Genomic DNA, 26,015 nt, shown 5'->3' on the forward strand with positions numbered 1-26,015 from the left:
CCAGCATGAGGCACAAGGCCTACTAGTCTTTCTTAACCAGGTTCAGGAAACATCGTCCCAGATGGGATGCTCTTCAATCCTGAGAAGATGAAGAATAGTATTAGTCATTCTTTTTGTTGGTTTGTTTGTTTGGCCTTGTGACCTGTGTGGGGAAAGGGACATGGAAATCACCCAGGTGAAAGATGAACAGAGGTTGAAAATTGAGGGAAAGTGCTGCCAATAAACTCACCTGGGTTTAATAAACACACAAAGTTAATAGTACATACTGTGAAGACAATAAAGTTTTGAACTACGCAAAGCTGTTTAAAATCTGTCATTAAACATGTTCAAGAAAGTGTTTCAAGTGGGTTAAATTTCAGATAAGGGATGTCCAAGTCAATTTAAATAGAAACTGTTCACAAGGTCAGCTTATAGATGTAGGTACACTATAAAGGTCACTGTGTATGTGTGATAAGGCTTTATTGAATATGCCAAATGTGTGATTAGTTCCTGTGGTCCAATGAAACAGCTCACCCACAGAAGTCAGTCCAGATTAGACTGAGGACTGTACTGAGGCTCTTAACTCATAGAGCTACTCTTCTTCAAATCAAAGTGTGAGGTTCATTTTTTTGTTTTGTTTTAATATTATATAGGGTGTTCTTCCTTTACAAAACCCTATCAGCCAGTGCAGTGATTTTGGAGGGCATTCTGCAGGAGGCATGCTGAGTCACAGCATAGTTGTCCAGCAGGGGGCAGTGTTACAGTGTGAATGTCCAGCAGGGGGCAGTGTTACACTAGAGGGGTGACATCGGAGCTGCATCGCTTCAGGATACACATGCTAGTATGTAAGTAAAATGTGTCACACTCACAAACTTCAGATAAAAGATGCAGGAAAGTACAAACAAAGAAGATCAGGAAACAATGGTCAAAATAGCTTTATTATCTCAGAACACTTAATAAAGGGATAACTTTGTACACATGCTTAAATAAACCTAAAATAAATTACAAATACAAAAACATATGTACAATGAGAACTGACAAAACAGCTGAAATCAGCCATCTGATAAAACAATGGGACGGTAATAAAATTCATTTTTAAAAGCATATTTAAAATGCTGGAACACTTTAAATCGGTTGTATATGTCAACAAAGTTTAAACATAAACTAACCGCAAAGAGAATATTTTTTTTTAATTATTATTAATAACTTAACGCATGACTGTTGATGGGGAAACAATACCTTGACCAGTTACTGGGGTTAATGGTGTGTTAGCAGTGTTTTAGTGTGTGCCAAGTGTCCGACACACTCTGAGGTGCTTAGAAGGTTAGCCCATTACATTTAGGGGCCGAGAAGCCTGGTGGATTACAGACTGGCCAGGGAGAAAGAAGATAAACTGGTTAGGTGTCATGAAAGCCCCGTCATTGTCACACAGATTTAAACGCCCATCAAAACAGGCGCTGAATACTGGCCAGAGTGGGAGCTACGGCAAAGTACTCGCAGAAATGTCTAGAATAGGCGCCTGACTATTGTTGTCCCACGCTTTGCTTTAAAAGTGTGACCGCAAGAAAATACGCTGCAGGTTTAGATCCTCCTTTTCCACGTGGGGAAATGACAAGAATAAACAAACAAACAAACAATAAAACACACGTTTGGTTCCCCGAGGGACTGAAATAGAAAAGCCAGGGGAGCCCTGCTACCACAGCGGATTTAAGATGGCCGGCCACCATGAGGGCATATGCAGGCAGCTGTCTACAGCTGGAGTGTGTGAGTGTGTGTGTGTGTGTGTGTGTGTGTGTGCATAGATCAGAAATGTGCTGCATTAGTCTCGAATAAGGTCTATGTGTGCCAGAGAGAGATTCCGAAATTCTTTCCTCATCATGTTATCAAAGTTTATATAAAAAAAAAAAGTGGTGACAGGTGTGGTTTGTCCCTCTGTGGCCTCTGTAGAGATTATAACCCAGAGTGCATCATTCCCTTCTGTGTGTCTAACTGGCCCAGCTTTGTCCTTCACTTAAAGATCAGCTCTCATTTGCCCTCACGTGAGGCTTACCTCCTCCTAACCGACTTTTTTTGCAACACTTAAAACACCGCCCTCCATTTTGTCGCCCGCCCTCCCCCATATTAAGTGGAGATTTATAGACGAGTACATTTATGTCTTAGATTAATTTGAAACATACAAACAAAACAGGTAGATCAGTACATAGAGGTACACATATGTACAAATGACCTATATGTATGAACTCACTAAAGCACTTTTGACCCAGGGGAGAGATAGTTAGTGTGTGTGCATAGGGGAAGGGGAGGGAGATCCAGTACTTCTACGTCGGTGTGGATTGGCAGACTGCAGCAGTAGGGTGTGTGGTGTGTTGACATTAGCTACAGCATATGTGAGTTGTCTGTACACATGGGTTTTTGGTGGTTAAATGCAAGGGGCACTCTCTGTGTGTGCGGGCGGGTGTGTGCACACACACACACACACACATATCACACGCTGAGGGGCACTAGAGCAGACGGTGTCGAAGCGGTCGGGGCGGAGATAACAGTCAGGGCACCGGGATCCAATCCATTTATCGTCCTGCTACAAACACAAACAAACACAAACAAACACACAAACAAACAGACTAAGAAGCAAACAAACACACACAAAATCGAAATTAGCATCATCAGAGAGCAGTGCATGGAAAATCCCAACATCAGCTCCCACTGACCCCATTAAGACCCCAACCCCACCATGAAGCCCTCACTTCTCCTGGCACAGATGGAGATGGCAGAGCCCGTGCTGCGGGTCTTATTTAATTAGCAGTGCAAACACCATCTATGGGTTTCAAAATCAGGAGCTGGAAACTGGTGTGTGTGTTTGCCCTCATAATTAAAAAGAGGTAATTAATTAAGAGAATCAGACAAGCTTTGCCCCATAGCCGGATAAATCCAACCCCAGTAGGAAGCCAATGCCAGCGGGGGTTACGTGCTTGTAGGGGGGAAATACAGAGGGCAGGGGGAGGGGTGGAGAGCCCTAATCATCAAAGGCCTTTGGGACAGACAAACGCTTTGTGAGGTCACACACACACACACACATTCCACTGGTCAATAGCAGTGACAGTGAGACCTGTGCGATCAGCTGTCATTGATGCACATGCGCGCGCACACACACACACACACACACACACACACACACACACACACACACACACACACACAGAGAGGGCATCACCTCACGTGCATCCAATCATGATCTCTGGCAAGATATTAAATAGGGCATTATCCATAAAGTTCAATACAGTGACACTGTTATTCCAGAGCAAACACACACTGCATCTGAACAGTGACACATTTCTCTTCCTGATCATCACTCCACTACAAGTCAGCCATGCATCCGTGCCATCAGCTAGGCGTTAATGTGACAATTTCATTCAGCTTTGTTATTGTTTAGGGTTCACTATTGCATCCTACACACTAGTCAGTCCAGCTCTGTGTGTGTGTGTGTGTGTGTGTGTGTGTGTGTGTGTGTGTGTGTGTGTGAGAGCGAGAGAGTGCCAGTCTGTGTGTGTGTGTGTGTGTGTGTGTGTGTGTGTGTGTGTGTCCTTTTGGTTTTGAGGGCAGAGGTTTTAAGGGTTCATCCACTGACACAGCACTGTTTGAGGAATTAGCATTCCCCGTCCTTGTCACTGAAACTCAAAACTGGCACAAATGTTGGCACACCGCTCCTGGTTCCCCCCGGAGCTTTAGTTCCAGTTCCAGGGACACAGGGTAGAACCCAACCCCCTCTGCCATCTGAGGTATAGTTCCAGTTCCAGGGACACCCAACCCCTCTGCCCCCCGGGAACCACTCAGTGCCATCAACACTGCTATCTAAACATAGCGGTAGACAGAGAGTTGCTGTTCATTTCCCACAAAAGACAAAACACGTGCACTATGGCAGTGAGGTCACTATCTACAGCAGTCAGTCAGTCAGTCAGTCAGTCAGTCAGTCAGTCAGTCAGTCAGTCAGTCAGTCAGTCAGTCAGTCAGTCAGTCAGTCAGGTCAGTCAGGGAGAGAAAGGGAGACCCTTATGATTAAATTACTATGTTTAGAATTAGTCCATAAGAGGTTAATGGGAATAAGGAAAAAGAAAGCATGAGAACCCAAAGCTCCACAGCAGAGCCACACGGTCAGCAGATCTACCCCCAAGAGCAGTAGAGCAGTGGTGTTAGTGAAGCGGCGCCATCTACCGCCGTGGGGGGGGGAGAACCACCATCTACGCGGCGCAGTTAACGCAAAAACCACATGCATGTACCCCCAAAGGGAGGTCATTACCCCGGAGCAATGCAGGGAAAATGACCCTCTCTCTTCTGCTGGGGAGAGAAACACACAGGGTCTAAGAGGGTCCCCTTTAAAAAAACAAAAACACCCCCCCTTTAATGACACTCTACACATCAGGCACGCTCATCATCTCTGCCTGTAGGGACACTGTGTGTCTGTACTGTCCACAAACAAAACACTGGAAAAGGGTCATTTTAAAACAGACTGTACTGTCCACAAACACTGGAATGGCGTCATTTTAAAACACACAGAAGCATCTTTACCACCAAGCACCAAGGTATCAATTACAAAGGTAGGCTGGTGCACATGTGCAAGGGAACGTATATTTTATCTAGAAGCATGGATGCTACTTTGATAACTAGGGGGAGGTGTAGCCTGTACAGGAGTGGTGGTGGTGGAACCAGTGAGTGTGTATGTGTGTGTGTGTGTTTGTAAAGACTCACGCTCTGTCGAAGTAGGACGTGTGGAGCGCGTGCGAGAACTTTGTGACGTCCCCGTTGACCAGATTCCCGTTGCTGTTGGTGGCGTAGTTCTTCCTGGCCGCCTGGTCTTTGGCGAAGTTCCGACAAGCTGCAAGCTTAGACTCCAGAGCCTGAAAAACACACAGAAATAAACATTTACAATACAACATTAGTACAGAAGGAATAACATACATGAGACTTCAGGCAGGGGTGCATGGGTAATGCTATCAGAGTAAAAGATACTCTACTATGCCAGTAGAAGAGGATGTATTGCTAGTGAGACACATCTAATAGGTGAGACTGGGAGTTTGCCTGGGGGGAAGATGAAGGCTTGCTTTTCCACCTCTACCTCCCATTCACCTCCAGATAGCATGTGAGCGGCTCAATTGACCTATCGCTAAGCCCCGCCCCCCATTGTGACAGCTGCTAAATCGGACACTTTATCAGAGCTGACTAGAGTTTACAATGGCAGCTATCAGTGACAAAACTATATCCTAAGAGGCTCTAGACAACTTTTGGAGACAAAAGGACCTGATTTCGCCTAGAAGGCTTCAAAAGGGACTTAATTATGCAATGGAGGGATATGTATACAATTTAAAACTCGATATGGTGGATAACAAGCTTAAATTTGAGGCGAGAATTTACAGAGCTCAATGCAAGAGGGAGAAGCCTAACTCACGGTCATCGCGATTGCAGATAAATACATCCAATACCAGCATTGTTCATGCACCGCATGGGAAAGATACAATAAATTCACAGTCAGTTAATTTAACTAATCTGGAAGGCACCGAGATGTACACCTACGTTTATTAACTAGCAGGAACCTGCCCCTGACAGGACACAGTGTCCAAACCATGGCTATGGTCCTAACTGTTTAGCTTGTTAATGTAACCTTTTTAATTACCGGCATGCGTGTGTTTCGTACACGTTGTCATGTTAATCCATTATTAAACCTATTGTTTAATAAACTGTCCCATAACTGACAAAGTTACGCTAGCGCAGCTATTGAATCATTAACGTTAGCTAATTTGAACCAGAGATAACTTGCCTAAGCCTAGCATAACATCAGTGGTGAAAGTAAGCAGGTACTGTGAATAATGAGTAGGCCTATGCCTTTTATCATGTAGGCTTAGTTGATTGCTTTAGCAATGGGAAATTCTAACAAGAGTATGGCAGCTAATGAACGTAGCGTAGCGTTCACTGTGCGGTCTGTCACACAGCTTAATCCACCCACCGGAGATATTTTGGACCGGTCTTGTTTTCGTTTAGGAAATGCGATACAATATACCCCATTGCCTATCTTCTCACGATAACTCGTATCAGTGTTGTATCTATCCCATGCACATCGTTTGGCCATTTATGTTGAAACTACATTACCACAATTAGCCTACACACTTGTTTTTGTCCCGTTGTGGCTTGGGGAAAGGGATGAAATATACCCCATTCTGCAGCCTATCGGGATACCTACTGTCGGTGTTACGTGTACCCCAAGCACATCGTTTGACCATGTTTTTTTTTTTTTCATAAGCAACATCAATCGATCATTAAATTATTGAAAAAGGTCTCCTCCCTGTTGTTTCAATGGAGTTATCGTAGCCGATGTCCGAGTCCAGTTCAGGCTGGAATGTCATTGGTTCATCTGCGTTCTAAGGGCGGCGCTTAGCGACAGGTCAATTGCATGAGTTGGAAGTATTTGGCAGTGGGCATAACGGACACAGAAGATATTTGGCTCGTCTAAAATTGGGCTGTTCTGCAGAAAGCTCCATGCCCTGGGATTATTGTCTGATGATGAGCTCAGATTATAAACGGAGAGGAGACACATGAAGTAACACACACTCCAAACACACACACTCACCCCAACCTTCCGCAGGAGGTCACCCACGATGTTAAGGGCCGAGATTCTGGCAGACGGCGTCAATGCTGAGCTGGCACAGCCATTGGACTGCACTGAGGGCGCACACACACACACACACACACACACACACACACGAGGGCAGAGAGAGATTCCATTAGAGAGCACATACAGGGAGGACACACCGCTTTTACATACCGCTTTTACACACTGCTTTGAATTTGTGGTTTATAATGCAAGAGATAGAGAGAGAGTCTAAAGGTAACGACTGAATGAAGACATAGTCAGGGTAAAGGAGACACTAAAGAGAGACAGAGAAGCACCCAGAGACTCTAAGCCCTCTGAGCATGGAGCTGATTGGGGATGGGACAGACCTTTCTGGCTGGCGAAGGCGTTGTCTAAGCTCTTGGCGAGCGGCGTGGCAGGGAGAGAGAGTGAGGCCTGGACGCCAGAGTCCATCTTGTCGTTGTCCAGCGTGGGCGAGCTGGGCGCTGACATCCTGCTGACGTCCGTATGCCGCTCCTTTACTGCCAGCTCCTGCCTCAGGTCTGACACACACACACACACACACACACACACGCACGCGCACACGAAACAGGCAGAACACACACATACACACAAAACAGGCAGAAAACACACACACACACACACACACACACACAAAACAGGCAACACACACACACACACACACACACACAGCACGCGCACACGAAACAGGCAGAACACACACATACACACAAAACAGGCAGAAAACACACACACACACACACACACACACACACAAAACAGGCAACACACACACACACACACACACACACACACACACAGTAAATTGATGCACAGGAGCGCCACAGCCTGCATTGATTCATCACCCCATAGATCTGAGAGGAAACACTGATTTAACATGCCTACATAAGCTCCTCCAGCAGCCGCTGCTTTGATCCGTCAACTCTACAGGCCATGTAACACATGCAGATCTACCTGCTCAGAGGCTGCACAAGTCTGGCTATAGCTACTTTAAAAGTACTAGTCAAGTCAAGTTAGCTTTTATCATCATTTCAACATATGTATGTTGCCCTACACCAGGGGAATGAGATGATGTTTCTTGAGGACCACCGTGCAACACAGAACGCCATAAATATAATATCAAAGTACTATGCAGTAAAGAATAAATGAATAAATACATAATCATCATTAAGGAAAGGCTCCGGAAATAGATGCGTAATCAATTCATGTAAGACAATACACTCCAGTGTCATGTTTAGAATGACAAGGTGATGGCTTGCTTAGATCAGCATGCAATTTAGCTGACTTTGGCAGGTCACTCAAGACTTCGGAGCTCAACATCCTCAAGGTAACGCTCTACGGCAGTGTAAGGCAGCGTCGGAAATTAACGAGGGCAAAGGGCAAAACTGCCCCTAAAAAATATAGTTTTGCCCCTAAAATTACTAGGAGAGGGGCAAAAAATGCCCCCATAATTTCGTGTAATAATAATTTGATGAACGTGTCAAACATTGTAGCCGGTCAGTTGCCATTAAATGTTTTGATTTTCGCCTTGACTCATTGTTGCGTGAAGAACCGAACGTTCTAACAAAACATATTTGGAGCGCTTCCTAATCAGACCTGTGACTGCGAGAGTGAGGAGAAATGAGGATCAGCATAGTCTCCGTCACCATCTCGATTTTTAAAAGATTCACACACCCAGCAACTGTCAAAAAATAAAGTTAGATTGGCCTGGGGTGGAGGATGACGACGAGAAAAACACCTGATTTTTTTCCCCAAGGCATGTCGGACTTGTAGACAACGAGTTGCCCAAGTCGTTGTAAATCCAGCACAGGCAAACTCTTCTGCTGACTTCATCAAAGGGAGCGAAAACATACAGAAATACATGGCCTTTCGTCACCAGGCGCCAAGCATCACGCCATCGCCTATGGTGAATGATAACTGGTAATAATACTTTTAGAAATGATTTATATCGGTTAAGCTAGTTTAATGTTAGTTAGCTAACGTTAGCCATCTTTGATAGTGCGTTTCAGCGTTAACTACAAAGGCTTGCTTGCAAGCTAGCTTACTAGTCTTTACTGTATTTCCTGTAGGCCTACTATGGTAGGTACAACATGATTAAAGGTAACACAAAAATCCATAAATATAATAAAAGAAAAAAACGATTGTTAATAGTTGAATAATGAAATGTAGTAATAACAACTCATAACCACAAAGAAATAAGAATAAACGTGAATATGATTGTCTAATTTAGGTTGTCTGTTTGGTTTTTGTTCAAAAAAAGAAAACACTTTGAATTTGTAGACTAAAGCCTAATAGTCTTATTATTGCCATTTGATGACAATTGTTCATATACTTTAAAGTAACACTATGCAACAATTTGACACTTTTTGAGGTATGGTTCTATAGGCAACTGGTTTTGGTACCATCCTCTAATTCATTTTGATCGCATATGGTCATGTGAAGGACAGATCAAGACCTGTGTCTTTCCCACTAGCCATCCAAGATATGCCCTATTCTGTGTAACGGGCTGGAACACCCTGCAAAAATGGAAGAAAAGCTTGCACATGCATGACGCCAGGTATACTGCAAAAAGACACCAGTTAGTGTGTTGGCAAGCTTCTATTAGTGTCAGCTGGGCTGTTGGTGGTGTTTGCAAGGTTTTTGCATGCCTTTTAGGTAGTTAGCGTACTAGTTTTGGAACAGAATTCCGTATAGCTGCTTTAAGCCTAAATAAGTGTGTTTATTATTTTGAACAAAGGTTAAACGTTTTTCACAAGTTTCTAAAAGTGCCCCCAATTTTTTGTGAAATGCCCCTGGATTTCAGTAAGTGGGGGCAAAAATTGCCCCCTAAAAAATATGTAAATTTCCCACCCTGGTGTAAGGCATTTCAAAGAGGCACTTCAGAAGAAACTAAACGCCCTAACAGAACATCAAAGCTCTGCGGTGGGAAGGAATAAGATGTCACATGGGGACAACGCAGCTCAGCCAAGGGATACAAACTGAACAAGCCCAGACAAGAGGGTTCCTCTGAGGATTTAAAAAAAGAGAGAGAGAGAGAGAGAGAGAGAGAGAGAGAGAGAGAGAGCGCAAAAGAGGGGGGGGAGAGGGAGGGAGAGAGAGAGACAGACAGACAGAGAGAAGGAGCGTGAAGGTAAGAAAGGAGAGACACACAGAGAGAGATTGGAGGCAGGAAAGGAGAAACAGACAGACAGTGAGAGAGAGAGCAGAGAGAGAGACAGTGAGAAAGAGAAGGGAGAAGGGGAAGAGGGAAAAAAGAAAGAAAAAGTGGATAAACACCTCTGGCTTCATCCTTCAGTCTCTGTACGGACACGAGGAGTGACTCCTTCTCATCCAGCTCGCTCTCCAGAAACGCATTTCTCTCAATGGCCTGGTTCAGACGCTGCTCAAAGTCCTCCAGGGACACTATCGTAGCCCTGTAGGGGTCACACACAATAACACACACACTAGTATACCAGTTTCAGTATATACAAAGAATCATACCATCAATCTTTTTATCTAGACGATCATGAATCATTTTATTCGTAAGTTTAATCAAACAGGAAAAATTCAAATCATCAAGCGCTCCAGAGTTGAGAAAACAAACATCAACAAGAAAACCACAAACAACCAACTACAGACATGAAAGAAACTTCAATTCCTAAGAAAAGCAAAACTCTACATTCTTAAATCCCTGTTTAAGAGTCTTTCGATAGAATAGATCTGTCCCCTTACGTATAGTTAATTTCTTCTCTTTTCTTTTGTTGTTCATGTTGCCATTGTGTATTAATGAGCTCCTCAGCACAGTGCCCCATCTCCACAGCCTATAATCCTCCACTTGATGTCGCATCCGTGAGAAAAACACATCTGATACCTTCTCAAAACCAATTACCACTGCCACGACCATTACCAAAGCACCAGATGAGAGTAGACTCGCATGTTTAGCAGTTTAAGTGGTGCAGCTTAATTAGCGCAGGAAGAACTCATGTTTATTTCAGTTCAAGCATTCCACACCAACTGACTAGTCAGGCACAGATGGGCGAGAAGAGATCAGATCAGATCACTGAGCTCAGATATGAACCCTACTGGATTATTAGTGGGGAGCTGTGAACTGTATGAACTAGCCTTCATTCCATCTCCGTTTAATCAAGAGCTTGCAGATCCAAGAAGCCAAAGATAGAGGAGCTTGGGATGAGTTTAGTTGTCATTCTGGCTGGATGTTACTTACTTTATAACTGCACTGTATATATCTGTATAACTGCACTGTATATCTCTGTATAACTGCACTGTATAACTACACTGTATATCTCTGTATAACTGCACTGTATATCTCCGTATAACTACACTGTATATCTCCGTATAACTACACTGTATATCTCCGTATAACTACACTGTATATCTCCGTATAACTGCACTGTATATCTCCGTATAACTGCACTGTATATCTCCGTATAACTGCACTGTATATCTCCGTATAACTGCACTGTATATCTCCGTATAACTGCACTGTATATCTCCGTATAACTACACTGTATATCTCCGTATAACTGCACTGTATATCTCCGTATAACTGCACTGTATATCTCCGTATAACTGCACTGTATATCTCCGTATAACTACACTGTATATCTCCGTATAACTACACTGTATACCTCCGTATAACTACACTGTATATCTCCGTATAACTACACTGTATATCTCCGTATAACTGCACTGCATATCTCTGTATAACTGCACTGCATATCTCTGTATAACTGCACTGCATATCTCCGTATAACTACTGTGACGTGCACAGCTCGATACACGAAACATAAAGGGGAGACCACGCAGAATTTATGATACTAATATAATATAAGTATTTATTAATGGTTACAGATATATATATAGTATCTAATAATTATAGCAAACGTGTGGTGAATGTCAGTGTTATGAAGAGAAACAAAAGATGTGATGTGAATTCAGTTAAATGGTAATATAAACAAAGATAAAGCAATACCAACGACGATCCCAAAACCAAAACCAAAACCAACGACAATACAAATCTCTATCTCTATTCCAAATCCAACGATAACCCAATCCAATGACTCTCATCCAACTCTCCATCCAACGCTCTCATCCAACGCTCTCCTTGACTGCAGACTGATCAGGCCTTTTGTAGCCCAGCCAATCATGGGGTCCACCTGTTCACAATCACCTGCTGTACACCTGTTTCTAATTAGCTCCTGTAGAGACAGAGACAGAACAGGCATGCAATATCATAGGGCGGGGCCTAGACCCGCCAGGGTCGTAACATCCCCCCCCTTAAGACAGAAGCCCACCTAAGTGGGATTCTGCACTATCCAAAACCCATATTTACAATAATACAATACATCCTATTCACCTATTCCATCCAATTCACCTTTCCACTCACACGCTCACCATTCATCCAGCTCACCAGTCATACAACCTATTTGTCCCTCAGCAATTCCTGGCCCTGGAAAAGCAGTTTAAGAGGGACAGGGGAGGAGACAGGAGAGGAGATAAATTAATTAAACATGCCAGCACAATTTCACAGCCCAACCCATCCGCACATCTGGAGAGTGGGCCAACGCAATAGTCCATGCAAAAGTTCCTTTTCCGTTGTGAGGTGTAAAACCACTGTGGAACAGTTTAGTCAGGCCATTCTCCACCCGAAACTGGGCCTCGCCGTCCAGAAATTCCTCTCTCTGAGTCCATAGCTGCGTTTTCATATCCTCCATCGGAGTGTCTTTCTCTGCTAGCTTGATCCCTTCAACCAGGCGCCCATAGTCCAACTCTATGTCCATGAGAGCGCTCTGCTGAGCATCCTTGCAAAACTGTGCAGTCTGCTGGAGATGCTGCTCCTGTTTGTGCGGCCGATCCTGGACTTCGTCCATCTCCTTAACTGTAGCCAAATGGTCCTTTTCTCGTGCCCTTTTCACTTTGTTAATCCCAAAAGCTTGAGCCTCCAGCTGCCCGACGTTGGTCTGCTGAATGTTCAGTCGAACCATCAGATCCTCTCTCTCCGAAGCACACTGCTCATGCTGCTGGATGGCAGTTTGCAGATGTTTGGTCAAATCATCTTTACATTTCTCTGCGCCGTCCAGCTTCTCTCCTTCTTCATTCAATATCCCAGTCTGCCCCTCGTCATCCATCCTGAGGTTCTCATAGTCCGCAGGCCTGTGGATAATGTCCATCATTGCACTCGAAATGCTGTCTTGCTCTGCTTTTAAAGCCCCCACCTCTTCAGTCAAAGCAACAACCTCCTTCCTGCTCTTATCCAGCTTTTTTTTCAATAAACATTTGTCATCTCTTAAGAGTCTTACTTTTTCGTTGAGGCTAATGGTTTCTTGTCCATTCCTCTTTACCCACTTATTTAGTTCACCCAGAGCTTTGTCTCTTTCCTTCAATTCAGCCTCATAATCCATCTGCAGCTGTGGGAATATTTCAGATAGACTTTCTTTCTCTTTCTGTATTTCCTTAATCCGTTCTTCTTGTTCCACCATTTCAGCCTTCTGGTCGTCAATCTGTGCCGTCGAATAATGATTCAAATTGAACGCCTCATTGAGCTGAAGTTGCAACCTATTCTCACGACTTTTTGCTTCATGTTCTCTGGCTGACAACTTCTCAGATGCTTCTGCAATTCGAGCAAGCAGCTTCTGGTTTTCCACTTTTATTTTCTCATTCACCGTCCTTGTTTCAGAAAGATCCCTCTGTATGGCCTTTACCTCCGACACACCCTCATAAGGATTTCCCTTAACCAATCGCTCCCCACGAATGAGATCGTCTTCAATCACCTTTCCTTGGGCAACTAATCTTAACTGCTCTTTTTGCAAAATGGAATAATCCTGTTCAACCATTCCTTGCCCTAATCTCAGTTTTACGATTTTAAATAGACGTTCTTTTTCTCTCCCCAATGCGTCCATCTCAGTTAGCATATTTATTTTCAGCTGCATCCCGTTCTCCAATTCCGCCTGCATTTTCAGAAGCCTCTTATGCTCCTCAAAATCTAACATATTCATCCACCCCATATTGGATTGGGTTATTCACGTTGCTGGTCTAACCTACCCCTTTCCACCCAGTTACGAACACCTGTACTTAATTGCCCAATTATGCACAGCGCGATTCCCTCGCAGCGCAAGCCAACAGCTGCAGTAACTTTAAAAAATGACTTTTTTCCTTCCACGGCCACCCAACGAAAACCAAAAGTTGCCAACTAACAATTTCTTCGCGTGTCTCCCCAATTTCAAATACCCTTCCTGCTGCACTGGCAGTTTTATGCCCGTCAGCAACAAAAACAAACGTACGATCAATCAATTAAATTAGATTTTCAACCACTATTTCCCAATGAGTGGATACAAAGTTACCTTACCTTATCCCGAAAACAATCTCGGTCGAGCCCCCATTATGTGACGTGCACAGCTCGATACACGAAACATAAAGGGGAGACCACGCAGAATTTATGATACTAATATAATATAAGTATTTATTAATGGTTACAGATATATATATAGTATCTAATAATTATAGCAAACGTGTGGTGAATGTCAGTGTTATGAAGAGAAACAAAAGATGTGATGTGAATTCAGTTAAATGGTAATATAAACAAAGATAAAGCAATACCAACGACGATCCCAAAACCAAAACCAAAACCAACGACAATACAAATCTCTATCTCTATTCCAAATCCAACGATAACCCAATCCAATGACTCTCATCCAACTCTCCATCCAACGCTCTCATCCAACGCTCTCCTTGACTGCAGACTGATCAGGCCTTTTGTAGCCCAGCCAATCATGGGGTCCACCTGTTCACAATCACCTGCTGTACACCTGTTTCTAATTAGCTCCTGTAGAGACAGAGACAGAACAGGCATGCAATATCATAGGGCGGGGCCTAGACCCGCCAGGGTCGTAACACTACACTGTATATCTCTGTATATGTGCGCTGTTTTGTACTGGGTACACACACACACAATAGGCCTTGGTTTTGGGATATAGTTAACCTTAGGACCTCCATTTGCATGATAGCTGCCATACCAGTCTACAACTTTGCATATGAAAAGCTGGGTAATAGAAGGCATTGGAAGGCAGCCTCTGACACAAACTAAACAATGGATGTAATGGAGCCACACGACTATGCTTGACTATACACCGTTTGTTAAGGTTGAAATATGCTTCTACGACTGCGTTACTGCATGGTCATGGTGAACAGTTATAGTAAAATACGAGGTGTCTGAGCCAGCTATGTAATGTAAGCATGCTACTACCCTAACAGCGATTAAAAAGTTGTTTGTTTTAATTTTTTTTGCTTAGATTTTACAGTTACAGGGAAATAGACACTGCAATGTAAAAACCCCATTTTGTAACTGAAAAAAAACAGTAATTAAGCTTTAAGTCTGGCACACAAACCATAACGCTCAAGTGACTCCTTAAAAAATTACCAAACTTGTTGACCTTGTCGTCATTGACTTTTAAATCACCAGTTTCTGGTCTGATTGAAGCTAAACCTCATGGAATCTTTTGCACCATCTGTGCTGCCATACTTCAGCAAGATCATTTTACATTCCTTTTTGTTTTTAATGCATCCAGTAAAGAAACACTTTGACCAGGACGGATCCATACCTCTTAGCTCTCTCCAGGTCGTCGTTGGCCTGCTCCAACTCCCTGACGTATTTGTGGAGCTGCTCTTTGATGCTCCTCGTCTGTCCCAAGTCATCCTCCAGCATCGAGATCTGCTTATAGCTTTGACCATAGTGCTGCTCTAGTTTCTCCTAATGAGAGATAGAGAGAGATAGATAGATAGAGAGAAAGAAAGATAAAACAGAAACAGGGTGAGAGCCTGGTGAGGGCCTTCTGTCAAATCTTCCCAGATCAATTAAACCATGACGACCCACACATAGCCTATATGCCCCACACCAAACCCACACATAGCCTATATTTACATACCAATGTTCTCTTGTACATTCACATACACACTCATAAAGCAACATACTTAACTTAACACACAATCATATACCTATTTTCCAAAACGCACGACACAGATACTTACGTGACGTCACACTCTCGTGCACAAGGACATGCATGCAATCCAAACTAACCCACATTGTATCATCTATTTTTCAGGAAGCTCCTGAGCATACTCCATGGAAGCCAGTGACCCATATCTCAAGCTCTGAATTCAGCAGAAAAGCAAGATATAGCTTTCAGACTTAACCTACATCCACATACTTTCACCCCCCCCCCCCCCCCTCCCAATCCCACACACACACTTAAATCACTCAGTCAATAAAAGCAATCATTAACAATCACCATGACAACCAAACCTGCCTGTTATAACCAACATCACAATCAAGGGACATCTAAAAAACTACATTACATTACATGGCACAGCCTTGGATAGGGCTGCTCTTCAGTCTCAGACAGAACAGCGTATGTGAGTGTACAGAAAATTATAAAAGACATTCAGACAGTCAATGACAATATGTATACAATTATTTATGTGTGTTTGTTCATGTATTGTTTGTTTGTATATTTGTGTATTTGTACATTTCTGTAGGTCCCTGTGTGTGTGTGTGTGTGTGTGTGTCATAGCGGTGCTGTCCTGCTCCCTGCTCTACCACTGCAACATACAGTCCTGCTCACCATTATTGGCACCCCTAGTGTATATGAGCAAACAGGGTATGAAAAAATATGTCTTTGCTATCTTCTTGGTGTTTCACTCAAAATATTCACAAAAATCTTACCTTTTCATGGAAGTTAAATTATTGTAAGAAAAAAACAACGGTTGAGATTAAATAAATATTTTTCCCAAAAAACACGTGTGTCACTATTATTGGCACCCTTAGAAAAATCTTATAATTGAAATCTAAGTGAAGTATATTTCCAGTCATGTTTTACATTTTTAAGTTCACCTGTTTAATTATGAACTCTTAAGAGGTTAACCATGACTTCCTGTTCCACTGACGTACAAATATGAGGTGACACAGGCCAAATTCCATTAGTCATTCTTCACAATGGGAAAGACCCCATGTGACGATGTGCGATGAAAAGTTGTTGAGCTGCACAAATCAAGTAATGGACAAATACAAATCTGCTGGAGAATTGCAGACATTAGTTGAGTCTTGGGGTCAGAAAGTCTCCAAAACTACCATCAGACGCCACCTACTTCACCCCAGGTTGTTTTGGAGGGTTGCCAGAAAAAAGCCCCTGCTGTCAATCAAAAACAAACTAAAGTGCCTACAGTTTGCCAAATGGAAGTCAGACTTTCAAGGGGACTGAGTTAAATGGTCAAATGAGACCAAAATAAAGCTTTTTGGCAAAAACAACAAAGGTGGGTTTGGCGTAGACAGAAAGATAGCCATACAGAAAAGCACCCCATACCCACTGTGAAGTATGGTGGCGGATCTTTGATGTTGTGGGGCTGTTTTTCTTCCAAAGGCCCTGGACATCTTGTTAGGATACATGGTATCATGGACTCCATCAAATACCAGCAGATATTAAATGAAAACCTAAAAGCCCCCTCTAGTAAGCTTAAAATGGGCCATGGTTGGACCTTCCAGCAGGACAATGATCCGAAGCATCCCTTAAAATCAACACAAAAATGGTTCACCGACCGCAGAATAAAGGTTTTGCCATGGCCATCACAGTCCCCCGACCTAAACCCCATAGAAAATCTGTGGGATGAGCTGAAGCCGAGTCTACAAGCGTTGACCTCAGAATCTGAAGGATCTGGAGAGATACTGTATGTAAGAATGGTGTCAGGTCCCGTGCCATGTGTTCACCAACCTTATCACGCATTATAGGAGAAGACTCAGAGCTGTTATCTTGGCAAAGGGAGGCTGCACAAAACATTTCATCATTAAGGGGTGCCAATAACTGTGGCACACATGTTTTGAAGAATAATATGTATTTAATGTCAAAAAAACGTTTTCTCTCAATTATTTTACCTCAATGAAAAGGTAAGATTTGTATGAATATTTTGAGTTGAAGACCAAGAGGATAAACAGCAAAGACATATTTTTTTCATAGCCTGTTTGCTCATATTCATTAGGGGTGCCAATAATGGTGAGCAGGACTGTATTTCATGCTGCTGCTGCTGATGATGATGATGTTGGTGGTCTAGCCTTGTCTGAGTGCAGGAGACCAGAGAGCTGCTTCAGAGAGCTGCTTCAGAGAGTCATATGAAGCAAGCCGGGGTAATTAAACAGAAGTCTCCATGTATTATGCATTAGATTAATGTTCTCCTCACTGGCTGGGGCACAACCAAAGAGGGTAAGACTGTGCATGGGCAAGGCTATGCTGGGGGGTACTTCAAACTTACCATATGCTAATGCTCGCTTACAAGCAGGGCTAGGTCACAAAGACCTCATACAGAAGTAACATTAATATTCCAGGCTTATACTGTGTATTTTTGACAGTACTGTGAGCAATTAAAGTCTGATTTTGTAGTATGAAGCCAAAGAAATCCAAGTGACCCACAGCAGTTAATTAGTGTTTGTGTCTCTTTCAGTGAAGAGTAGACCAGATACAAACTCTGGGGGGGGGGGGGGGGGGGGGGGGGGTGGCAGAGAGCGAGAGGGGGAGGGGGAGAGACAGAGAGAGAAAGAGAGAGAGAGAGCGGCAGAGAGAGAGAGAGAGAGAAAACAATTAAACAGAAACAAAGAGAGAGAGAGAGAGAGGCAGAGAAAACAATTAAACAGAAACAGAGAGAGAGAGAGAGGAAGAGACAGAGAAAACAATTAAACAGAAACAGAGAGAGAGAGAGGCAGAGACAGAGCAAACAACAATTAAACAGAAACAGAGAGATAGAGAGAAAGAAAAAGAGAGAGAGAGAGAGAGAGAGAGAGAGAGAGAGAGAGAGGGCGAGAGGGAGGCAGAGGCAGAGACTGAGAGAGAAAACATAAACAAAAAGATAAAACAAAAACAAAAACAGAGAAAAAGAGAGAGAGAGAGTGATGACTCCTGTGAGAACACGGGTGTTCTGTGGAAGGCGCTCTGGTCCCATCCATTCTCACCTGTGTTCCCACAGGACCTCCTGAGCCGCGCGCGCTGCTGACTGGACCTTCCTGTCTGTCCGCTCATAAAGAACGAGCAGGCTGGACGCCTCACTGCAGTCACCCCCTGAACCAGCAGCATCAGTGCTCCCAGCTGCACTACACCGCAGGCATGCTCCCGTGGGAACGAATGGGTCTGCATGGCCTCAGCGTATAGAGCTTTAAGGGAACTGAACTGGTTATACAGACGCCGGTAGTAACTCATTCTACAGTCAACAGCAGCCAGCTGCAGCTGTTAGGATTAGGATTTATGAATATGCCTTGTTTATGAATTACAACCAACACCTGGATTCATCTTGCACCTACAGTTTTTGAAGCCCGATTCTTCAGCCAATAGTGATCTCCTTCTGTGTACTGCACTACTACTACCACAATAGTGTATGCAATGTTTGCAGTACAGGTCCAAACAGTTTGGTCATATTATACCATGGGGGATTCCCTTCCAGCACATAAGCCCAGACAGTCTGGTTAATAATGTGTGATTCATCTTGACCAGTTCTGACGGCTCTGGCTGTCCCACTTTAACATTCATCTTAATATTAGAGTACTGTGTTCCAGCAGATAGACCCAGCTAGTCATGGTTAGAGGGGGTTGCTAATCATTCGTTTGGCTGCCTGTGAGCAAGCATTGTAGACCTACACATGCATTACTGCTCCAGCACAAAGGCCCAGCTGGCCTACTCGGAGGGCACATAATAGCCCCCCACTCATGAATATGGAGTTTGTGCATTTAGCCCCGTCCAGTCTGGTTTCCACTGAGTTAATCACCTAGTCCTGTAGGCCCTGGTCGTCCCACTTCCCATTAATGTTAAGCTACGTGTTATGCTAATGCTATGCTACGACTGGTGAATGCGGCGCTCCGGGTCCCACGACAGCGCTTGGCCCCCAGGTGGTCTAGGGAGATACGCTACCTTGAGGGACTCGACCTCGTTCTGCAGCCGCTCGTTGTCGCCCTGCAGGTCCCTCATGCGGCTCTCTGCCTGCCCCAGCTGGGCCTCCAGCTCCGCCTCCAGCTCCCTGCTGCCTTCCTGGAACTCCAGCAGCTCCTCCTGCGCCTCCTGGTAGCTGTGCGGGTGGAGGGGGGGGGGAGTATGGAGTTAGATTAAAATAAGAGAACAGGCCTAATCCGATCAATCAGATAATCTATTGATCTGTTGGTGAATGACATGTCTATAGACGTGGCTATGCAGATCTATTAGTAAATGAATAAATAAATGCGTAATCTTTTTTGAGTAAGAAGGTAAACAAAGACACGGCTAAATGTCCAACATCTGCACTGGGTGATACCGTTGAATGATTTAAAGATCCATTGGCCTAACTAACAGAAGGCCTGCGGCGTCTCACCAAAGCATAGAAATAGCAAGTGCACGACTAGTACCTACAGCCCAGTACGGTCAAGAACAGACACCCATTACACAAGACAGATCCCCTGGGCTTTAAAAGACATCATAACCATGCCTATACACGTTAACTTATTTACAACAAAAGGTCTAAAAACATCTCGGTACATATAAATATCAATAAATAAAAAGCTTCCATACACACATACATACATTAATAACAACCCCTCCACTCAGGGAAAGAACTGTTTTAGGGAGACACTACTGTTAAGTGGTGCTACTTCAAGAGCAGAGATAAAAATGAAGAGATAGATTTCTTGGTGGACCTCCAATTTTTTCACAGCAGAGGAACATTAAAGCGACAGCATCTTACTCCAGGAGCTTCAGAAGAGATGATTCTAGCTGACCAAACGGAATCCGCTAACAGCGATGATATTATTATTATAAGGGATATTAGTTTATTTCTAATGGGAACTAGAATCATGAACCCTATTCTTGAGTCTGAGAACCGCCTGACAAACAAGTGCAAACACATGCACATACAGAGAAATGGGGACATTTTTGTCCACTCATGGTCTGCATTTATGTCCAATCATGGTCTTCATATATGTCCACTTGCCATGCTATGGGACACTAGGAGTACATCAATATATCGACAGTGGACCCCTGCAGTGTGGCATCAACACCAAATACCTTCCTGTAGGCTATTTCTAGTGTCCATGATATGTGTGACTATTGAAATAATGTGGTTCCGGGGTCGTCAAGGGGCCATTCCAAGCACAGTGATGCTGACTGCACTGACAGACAGACAGCTCTAGATCCGGTCCCAGCCAAGGTCACTCACTGAGAAAAACAGATGATACATCAACCCTTCTTCCTGCTTTGGTCGGAGCGGAGGTACAACACAGACGAAGAGAGGGCACTGAGTGAGTGTGTGTGTGTGTGTAACTCTATAAATAACTGGTTGCTTACAGCTGCTGTTCCGCCCTGGCTGAGCTGGATGTCGGGGTGTGAAGGGGGCAGAGACATGGCACTGGAGATTATGCAAGCGCCTGCTCCCCCATCCCCTCTAGGCATGAGGATATGGATCTTTAAATGTCTTTGTGTCTGTGTCACGCAATGGGCATCATGTGAGCAATGGGATGCCGACCTGGAGCTCAGGGTCTGCACTGGAGCCAGGAAGTCTCACATCAGCCCGGCAGGAAGCAGAAGGCTGCTTGGGAAGGGGGCCAGGAAGAAGAGTGTACTCAGATGGGGGCCAGGAAGAAGAGTGTACTCAGAAGGGGGCTTGTTTGAGCACAGCGGCACACCTTGTCTATCCATAGGAAAACATCTTAACCCCTGACTCCTACAAGACCTCTCCTCTGCAAGAGGATATCCTGGGGATGTGTGTAGTAGACCCCCTGAACGGACTGCAGCATCACTGTGACAAAGACACTTGAACTTTTATGAACTTTATGACTAGTTGCTTAAATTCCCTAGTAGGTGCAATACATTCCCTGTCATCCAGGATGGCCGTTAGCACAACAACTTAAAATGGGAGCTGGAAAATGACTTTTTTTTGTAAAAAAAAAAAAAAATGAAAAAAAGGCTCAAATGACTGGACAGCGTCTTTGTTGTGTAACACAAACACGTACAAACAAGTTTGTGAATCTGTACTCTAATACAATAATACAGTAATACAGTATCAACTTCATAAAAGAGAAAAGTAGCAAACCTTGGCGAGTCCAGTAAACTTTACATAACCAGGGCGTAACCCTAAGCTTGTTTATGGCAGTGTAGTGAGTTAGAGTGTGTGTGTGTGTGTGTGTGTGTGTGTGTGTGTGTGTGTGTGTGTGTGTGTGATATCCCCCGTGATCTTATCCGCGGTTCTTTTGTGTTATGTGATAGGGCCTGCTGGTAGCCATGGACCCAGAGCTTGAGACTGCATGCAAAACAGACGCAGGCTGAATGCCAGGGTGGAGATTAAAGAAAGTAAGAGAGAGAGGGAGAGACAGACAGACAGAAAGAGAGAGACAGACAGACAAACAGACAGACAGACAGACAGACAGACACAGGCAGACAGCTCATTACGTTGCAGTACTAACCAAAACGACATCTCTCCTTTCCACCCCCACCCCCCCATGCGCACAGTAAACCTCTGTTGCATAACTATCCAGTCCCACCAGATGGCCCAAAAAAAAGCTTCTCTTTACCAAGCAAAGAAAGTGAGCTTGGGCCGTTGACCTTGAAGTGAAACCTAACGTAGTTCAGGCTTAGTCGAGGACATTTTTCCCAGCAACACCTCAAAACCCAAGAGGGTGGTAAACAGATATGTGACATTCAATTAGCTGGGCACAAAAGGAGAGAATGGAACAAGGAAGGAGGAAAATGGGCTGTTTAGAAAAACCTGAGTTGCCACAGGGGACACTGATGAGGTATTAATGATGATCCAGACCAGTTGTGTTGCATTTTGGGAGTTCATCCACAATGCCACTCCTGGGTAAAGATGGGTTGGCATGCAGATGGGTTGGCATGCAGATTGTTTGGCCTGCCAACAGTGGCTTTTAAGGACACTTAACAGTGAGCCTAATGGGGAGGAGACTCTTCCCTCCCTCTCACAACGTCTGTCACCCACCTATTCTTGTACTTCAGAGACAGCGCCTTCCAGTACTCAATTTCCTCGTCTTTCGAGGAGAACTTCGGCATCATATTTGCGTCCATGATAGGTTAACCTGCAAGACAAGGCATATCAGACAATGTCAGCAGGCGTCCAAAAACAAAACACACTCCCTTTTACATAAGATCATGAGTCAACCAGTGACAGAGTGAGACAGTGATGTAATCTCACAATATTAAATCATCGTCATCTGTTGCTGACTGACGATAAAAGTGGTCGTATCAACTGACATGGATACGCCACGCCCGGTCCTCTTACAATAGTGATTTCATAGTGCAGTAAAAGAGATGCATGTTGGCTTTGCAGTGGACTGCTTGGCTAAGAGATTAATGAAACTACAATGTCCTTTAGAAAAGGACTATCTAACAGCTCCAACCCTATACACCCCTGCCCAAACCCCCACCTTAAAAGACACTACTCTCAATCTTACACAGGCTTCAGAAAGCTCCCTATGGTCCATTCAAATACAGTCTCAATCATCATAAATCACACTGCAAAACCGTTTTCAGTATGTCTGTCTTAGCATAGCAGTATGTCTTAGCATAACAGAGCAATGGTGGTGTTGCGCTGGTGCACACACTAACATGGACTGGCAGGGGGGGGGGGGCGAGTTCACAGACGCCGTTAGGGACAGGCATCGAACTGTGGCTACAAGACTAGGTTAATCAATCACAATTAAAAACATTTCAGGTCACCAGAATTAAACTATGCCACAGTATGGAACGACCGTAAGGTACTGGAGTAGATTTGACCATGAACATAAAAAAGCCCTGACCTAAAGGAGGAAAAATGCTGGCCTGTTGTCGGATGTTCTGGGACACACCCAAGATGCTAAACTATGTTGCATGACAACTGCTGTGGCATCAGGGATCACCATGAGTAACTCACAGCTTGTTATTTGAGAGTCAAATAATGATTCAGGCAAATGTATTACCTACTTTGACCTCATCATGCAAAGTATGCTTATGTGTGTGCAAGGCCTGGGGTAACTTAAGGAAACACTGTCTGACATTGCAGCATTTATCTAGATAGGTTCTCGAATAAGCATTTAAGGACACAGAAACCACTTTTAACCAATCCGGAAGCCTTTCAGATTCGCCTTCCTTCATGAAGACAGTGTCAACGGAGATAAGCTTGGACAAAAGCGTCTGATAAATGACTAAATCGGCTCTGATGTGGTGTTCTCAGATGAGGAAGGGTGTGTAGCTAAACAAACAGCACAATCCAATGACTTCATTTACATGACGCAGGCGTGAGTAAACCCATGACAATGTCCCTAGGTTGTGTTCGCGGCCCTGTTACCAAGGTGCTTTCACTGATAACGGGAAATAAACCCTTGCAGTTATGCTTAGTGGTAAAATAACGAAAGGACGCCAAGATGGGGCATGGCTAGCCTCCATGCCGGTAATGAATACCGGCTGCCGTTAAACTAGACGTAATTTGGAGCATCAACTAACAGCATCTGTGTGCCTCCCATTTGGAATTGCCGTCCCTGGGGATCTAAAAGCCAGCCCTACTAGCCCACACGAGGTTTAACGTTAGACGAAATTGATGTATAATGCTAGCAGTCGGCTAGTTAGCCATCGGTACAGTAAATCTCAAACACATGTAACGTTAGAGAGTGAGTGTTGAATTACCTAGCTGCATGCAATGCTGCTATATCCAGCATCCATAAACTACTCAGACGCCCAACATCAGCCGTTTTAGCAAGAGCACATAAATGATTTAGCAAGCGAAAGAGCACTTGCGTCACTGTCTTTGCTAAATCGTCATATCATAACTTCAACTGTATTCCAATCATATGGTGACCTTTAACGCTCGCTCAACAGTTTTCAAGTCCATGGCCAACGCCAACTGGCCGTTAATCCATGTAGCCACTAACCGTAAATCGAGCAAACCCTTTCGCCATCTTCCAACGCTTTTTGACACCTGCCAGTAGACAGTACCATTTACAAGGAGCATAGAGTCATTGAATTGTTACATATTTTCTATTAACTGCCCCCAAGACCTATCTTAACTTAGCCCACTTACTGTCACCTGGCAACCTTTCAAATACATTAACGTTTAAGCTTGAATGAGCTTTACGCTTACTGGTTGTCAACTTGTCACCAAAGCTTCGATTATTTTAGTCAGGTCTGGCTTGGCCTATATTTATGTTGACAGCAACAAACACCGAGTACTAAAAATATAGCTGGACCAGTTAATGTCGGGACAACCCAGCTGACCACCAAAACAGATGATGTGTAACCTAAGCTTCCAGCATTGGCTGGGGAATGGTGGTTCCTCAACTAACCTATGATGGCTAATTAGCTGGTACAGCTTACTTAACATTCCAGTGATTGTCGGTCCTAAAAACACAAGGACGCAACATCTAATATCCGTATAAATATACAATGCGAGATACAAAAAATGAACCACGCGTCTTTTCCCAATCTGCTGTTCAAGTTCACAAGCAAGGCAGAAATGGCTGTTGACTTGATCCACAAAACGCCATAAAAAGGGGGTGTAAACAAGTTAATAATCGCAGTCGTTTGAACCTCTATATCGACCTTTTAAACGTCTGATATTCCTCGGTAAAATATCAATAACATTACCTGTTCATTTCCAGTAGCTGCCTTCATCTGTGATATGGATTAGCTGGTTACACCCGTGCAGTTCGGTTTGCCACCATGCGCTGTTGCTCCGTCAAACCGAATGATTGGTCACATGAGCATCGTTGGGAGACATGCTCAAGAAATGCCCGAGCTGTGACGTCGAGGGAGGTTTTGGCAGGTTGTATTTTGTCTCGTGTGCGACATCTTGTGGTCACTTCAGCACATTTTAATGTGGTGATTTCCAACAAGTGCAGATTATGTTTCATGAATTTTGTTCTAACTGCAAGTAACTGCCAAAAGAATTTTGTTTAGTAAAATTATCTTTCATATCGTGTCGTGTACTTCCTTGACCTCATCAATGTGAAGGCAAGTCTTTCTTTGTCAACCCCTCATATATTATTTATTTATTTGGAACCATGATACATATTTGTTTATTTATAGTGAACAACAGAAGTAGAATCATGCTGTGTTAATGTCTATTACTAAATATGTGTTTAAAATTATATTTGGATAAATATGGAAGTGGAATGTTCCTTTCTTATAGTTTTGTATAGTAATTGATAACTTTGATCAAAACTTCTATGCAATTAAGTTTTACTTATTCTTCAAACTATTTTCATGAGTTTGACTTCTGATAATCTAATATTCCTATATTTTCCATTCTTGCCTGAGTGGGAAAACACAAATGTACACAAATGTTCTTAGTGCAGAGGCAAACATAGCAGGCTTCACTATGGTGTACATTTTAATTCTGGGTCATTTGTATGTTTGATATC

At 43.7% G+C, this 26,015-nt stretch overlaps 1 protein-coding gene across 4 annotated transcripts; it reads right to left on the reverse strand.

Annotated features, from left to right (window-relative positions):
• Positions 1-899: 899 nt before the first annotated feature.
• Positions 900-25,332, reverse strand: ndel1a (nudE neurodevelopment protein 1-like 1a). 4 transcript variants are annotated; one of them, XM_080834956.1, is made up of 10 exons: positions 25,240-25,332; positions 22,604-22,700; positions 19,558-19,711; positions 15,217-15,365; positions 9,896-10,032; positions 6,967-7,140; positions 6,596-6,687; positions 4,723-4,871; positions 4,274-4,308; positions 900-2,557 (listed from the first exon to the last, which is right to left on the reverse strand). In XM_080834956.1, exons 2-10 carry the CDS (start codon positions 22,687-22,689, stop codon positions 2,547-2,549), a joined length of 987 nt encoding a protein of 328 aa, XP_080691082.1. In that variant the 5' UTR covers positions 22,690-22,700; positions 25,240-25,332; the 3' UTR covers positions 900-2,546. The 4 variants fall into 4 exon arrangements, with proteins under 4 accessions (XP_080691082.1, XP_080691080.1, XP_080691081.1 ...); XM_080834954.1 differs by having other exon boundaries at positions 900-2,600; XM_080834955.1 differs by having other exon boundaries at positions 4,274-4,311.
• Between the last annotated feature and the right edge of the window lie 683 nt (positions 25,333-26,015).

Source organism: Sprattus sprattus (genome assembly GCF_963457725.1).
Source record: "Sprattus sprattus genome assembly, chromosome: 3".
NCBI lineage: Eukaryota > Metazoa > Chordata > Actinopteri > Clupeiformes > Clupeidae > Sprattus > Sprattus sprattus.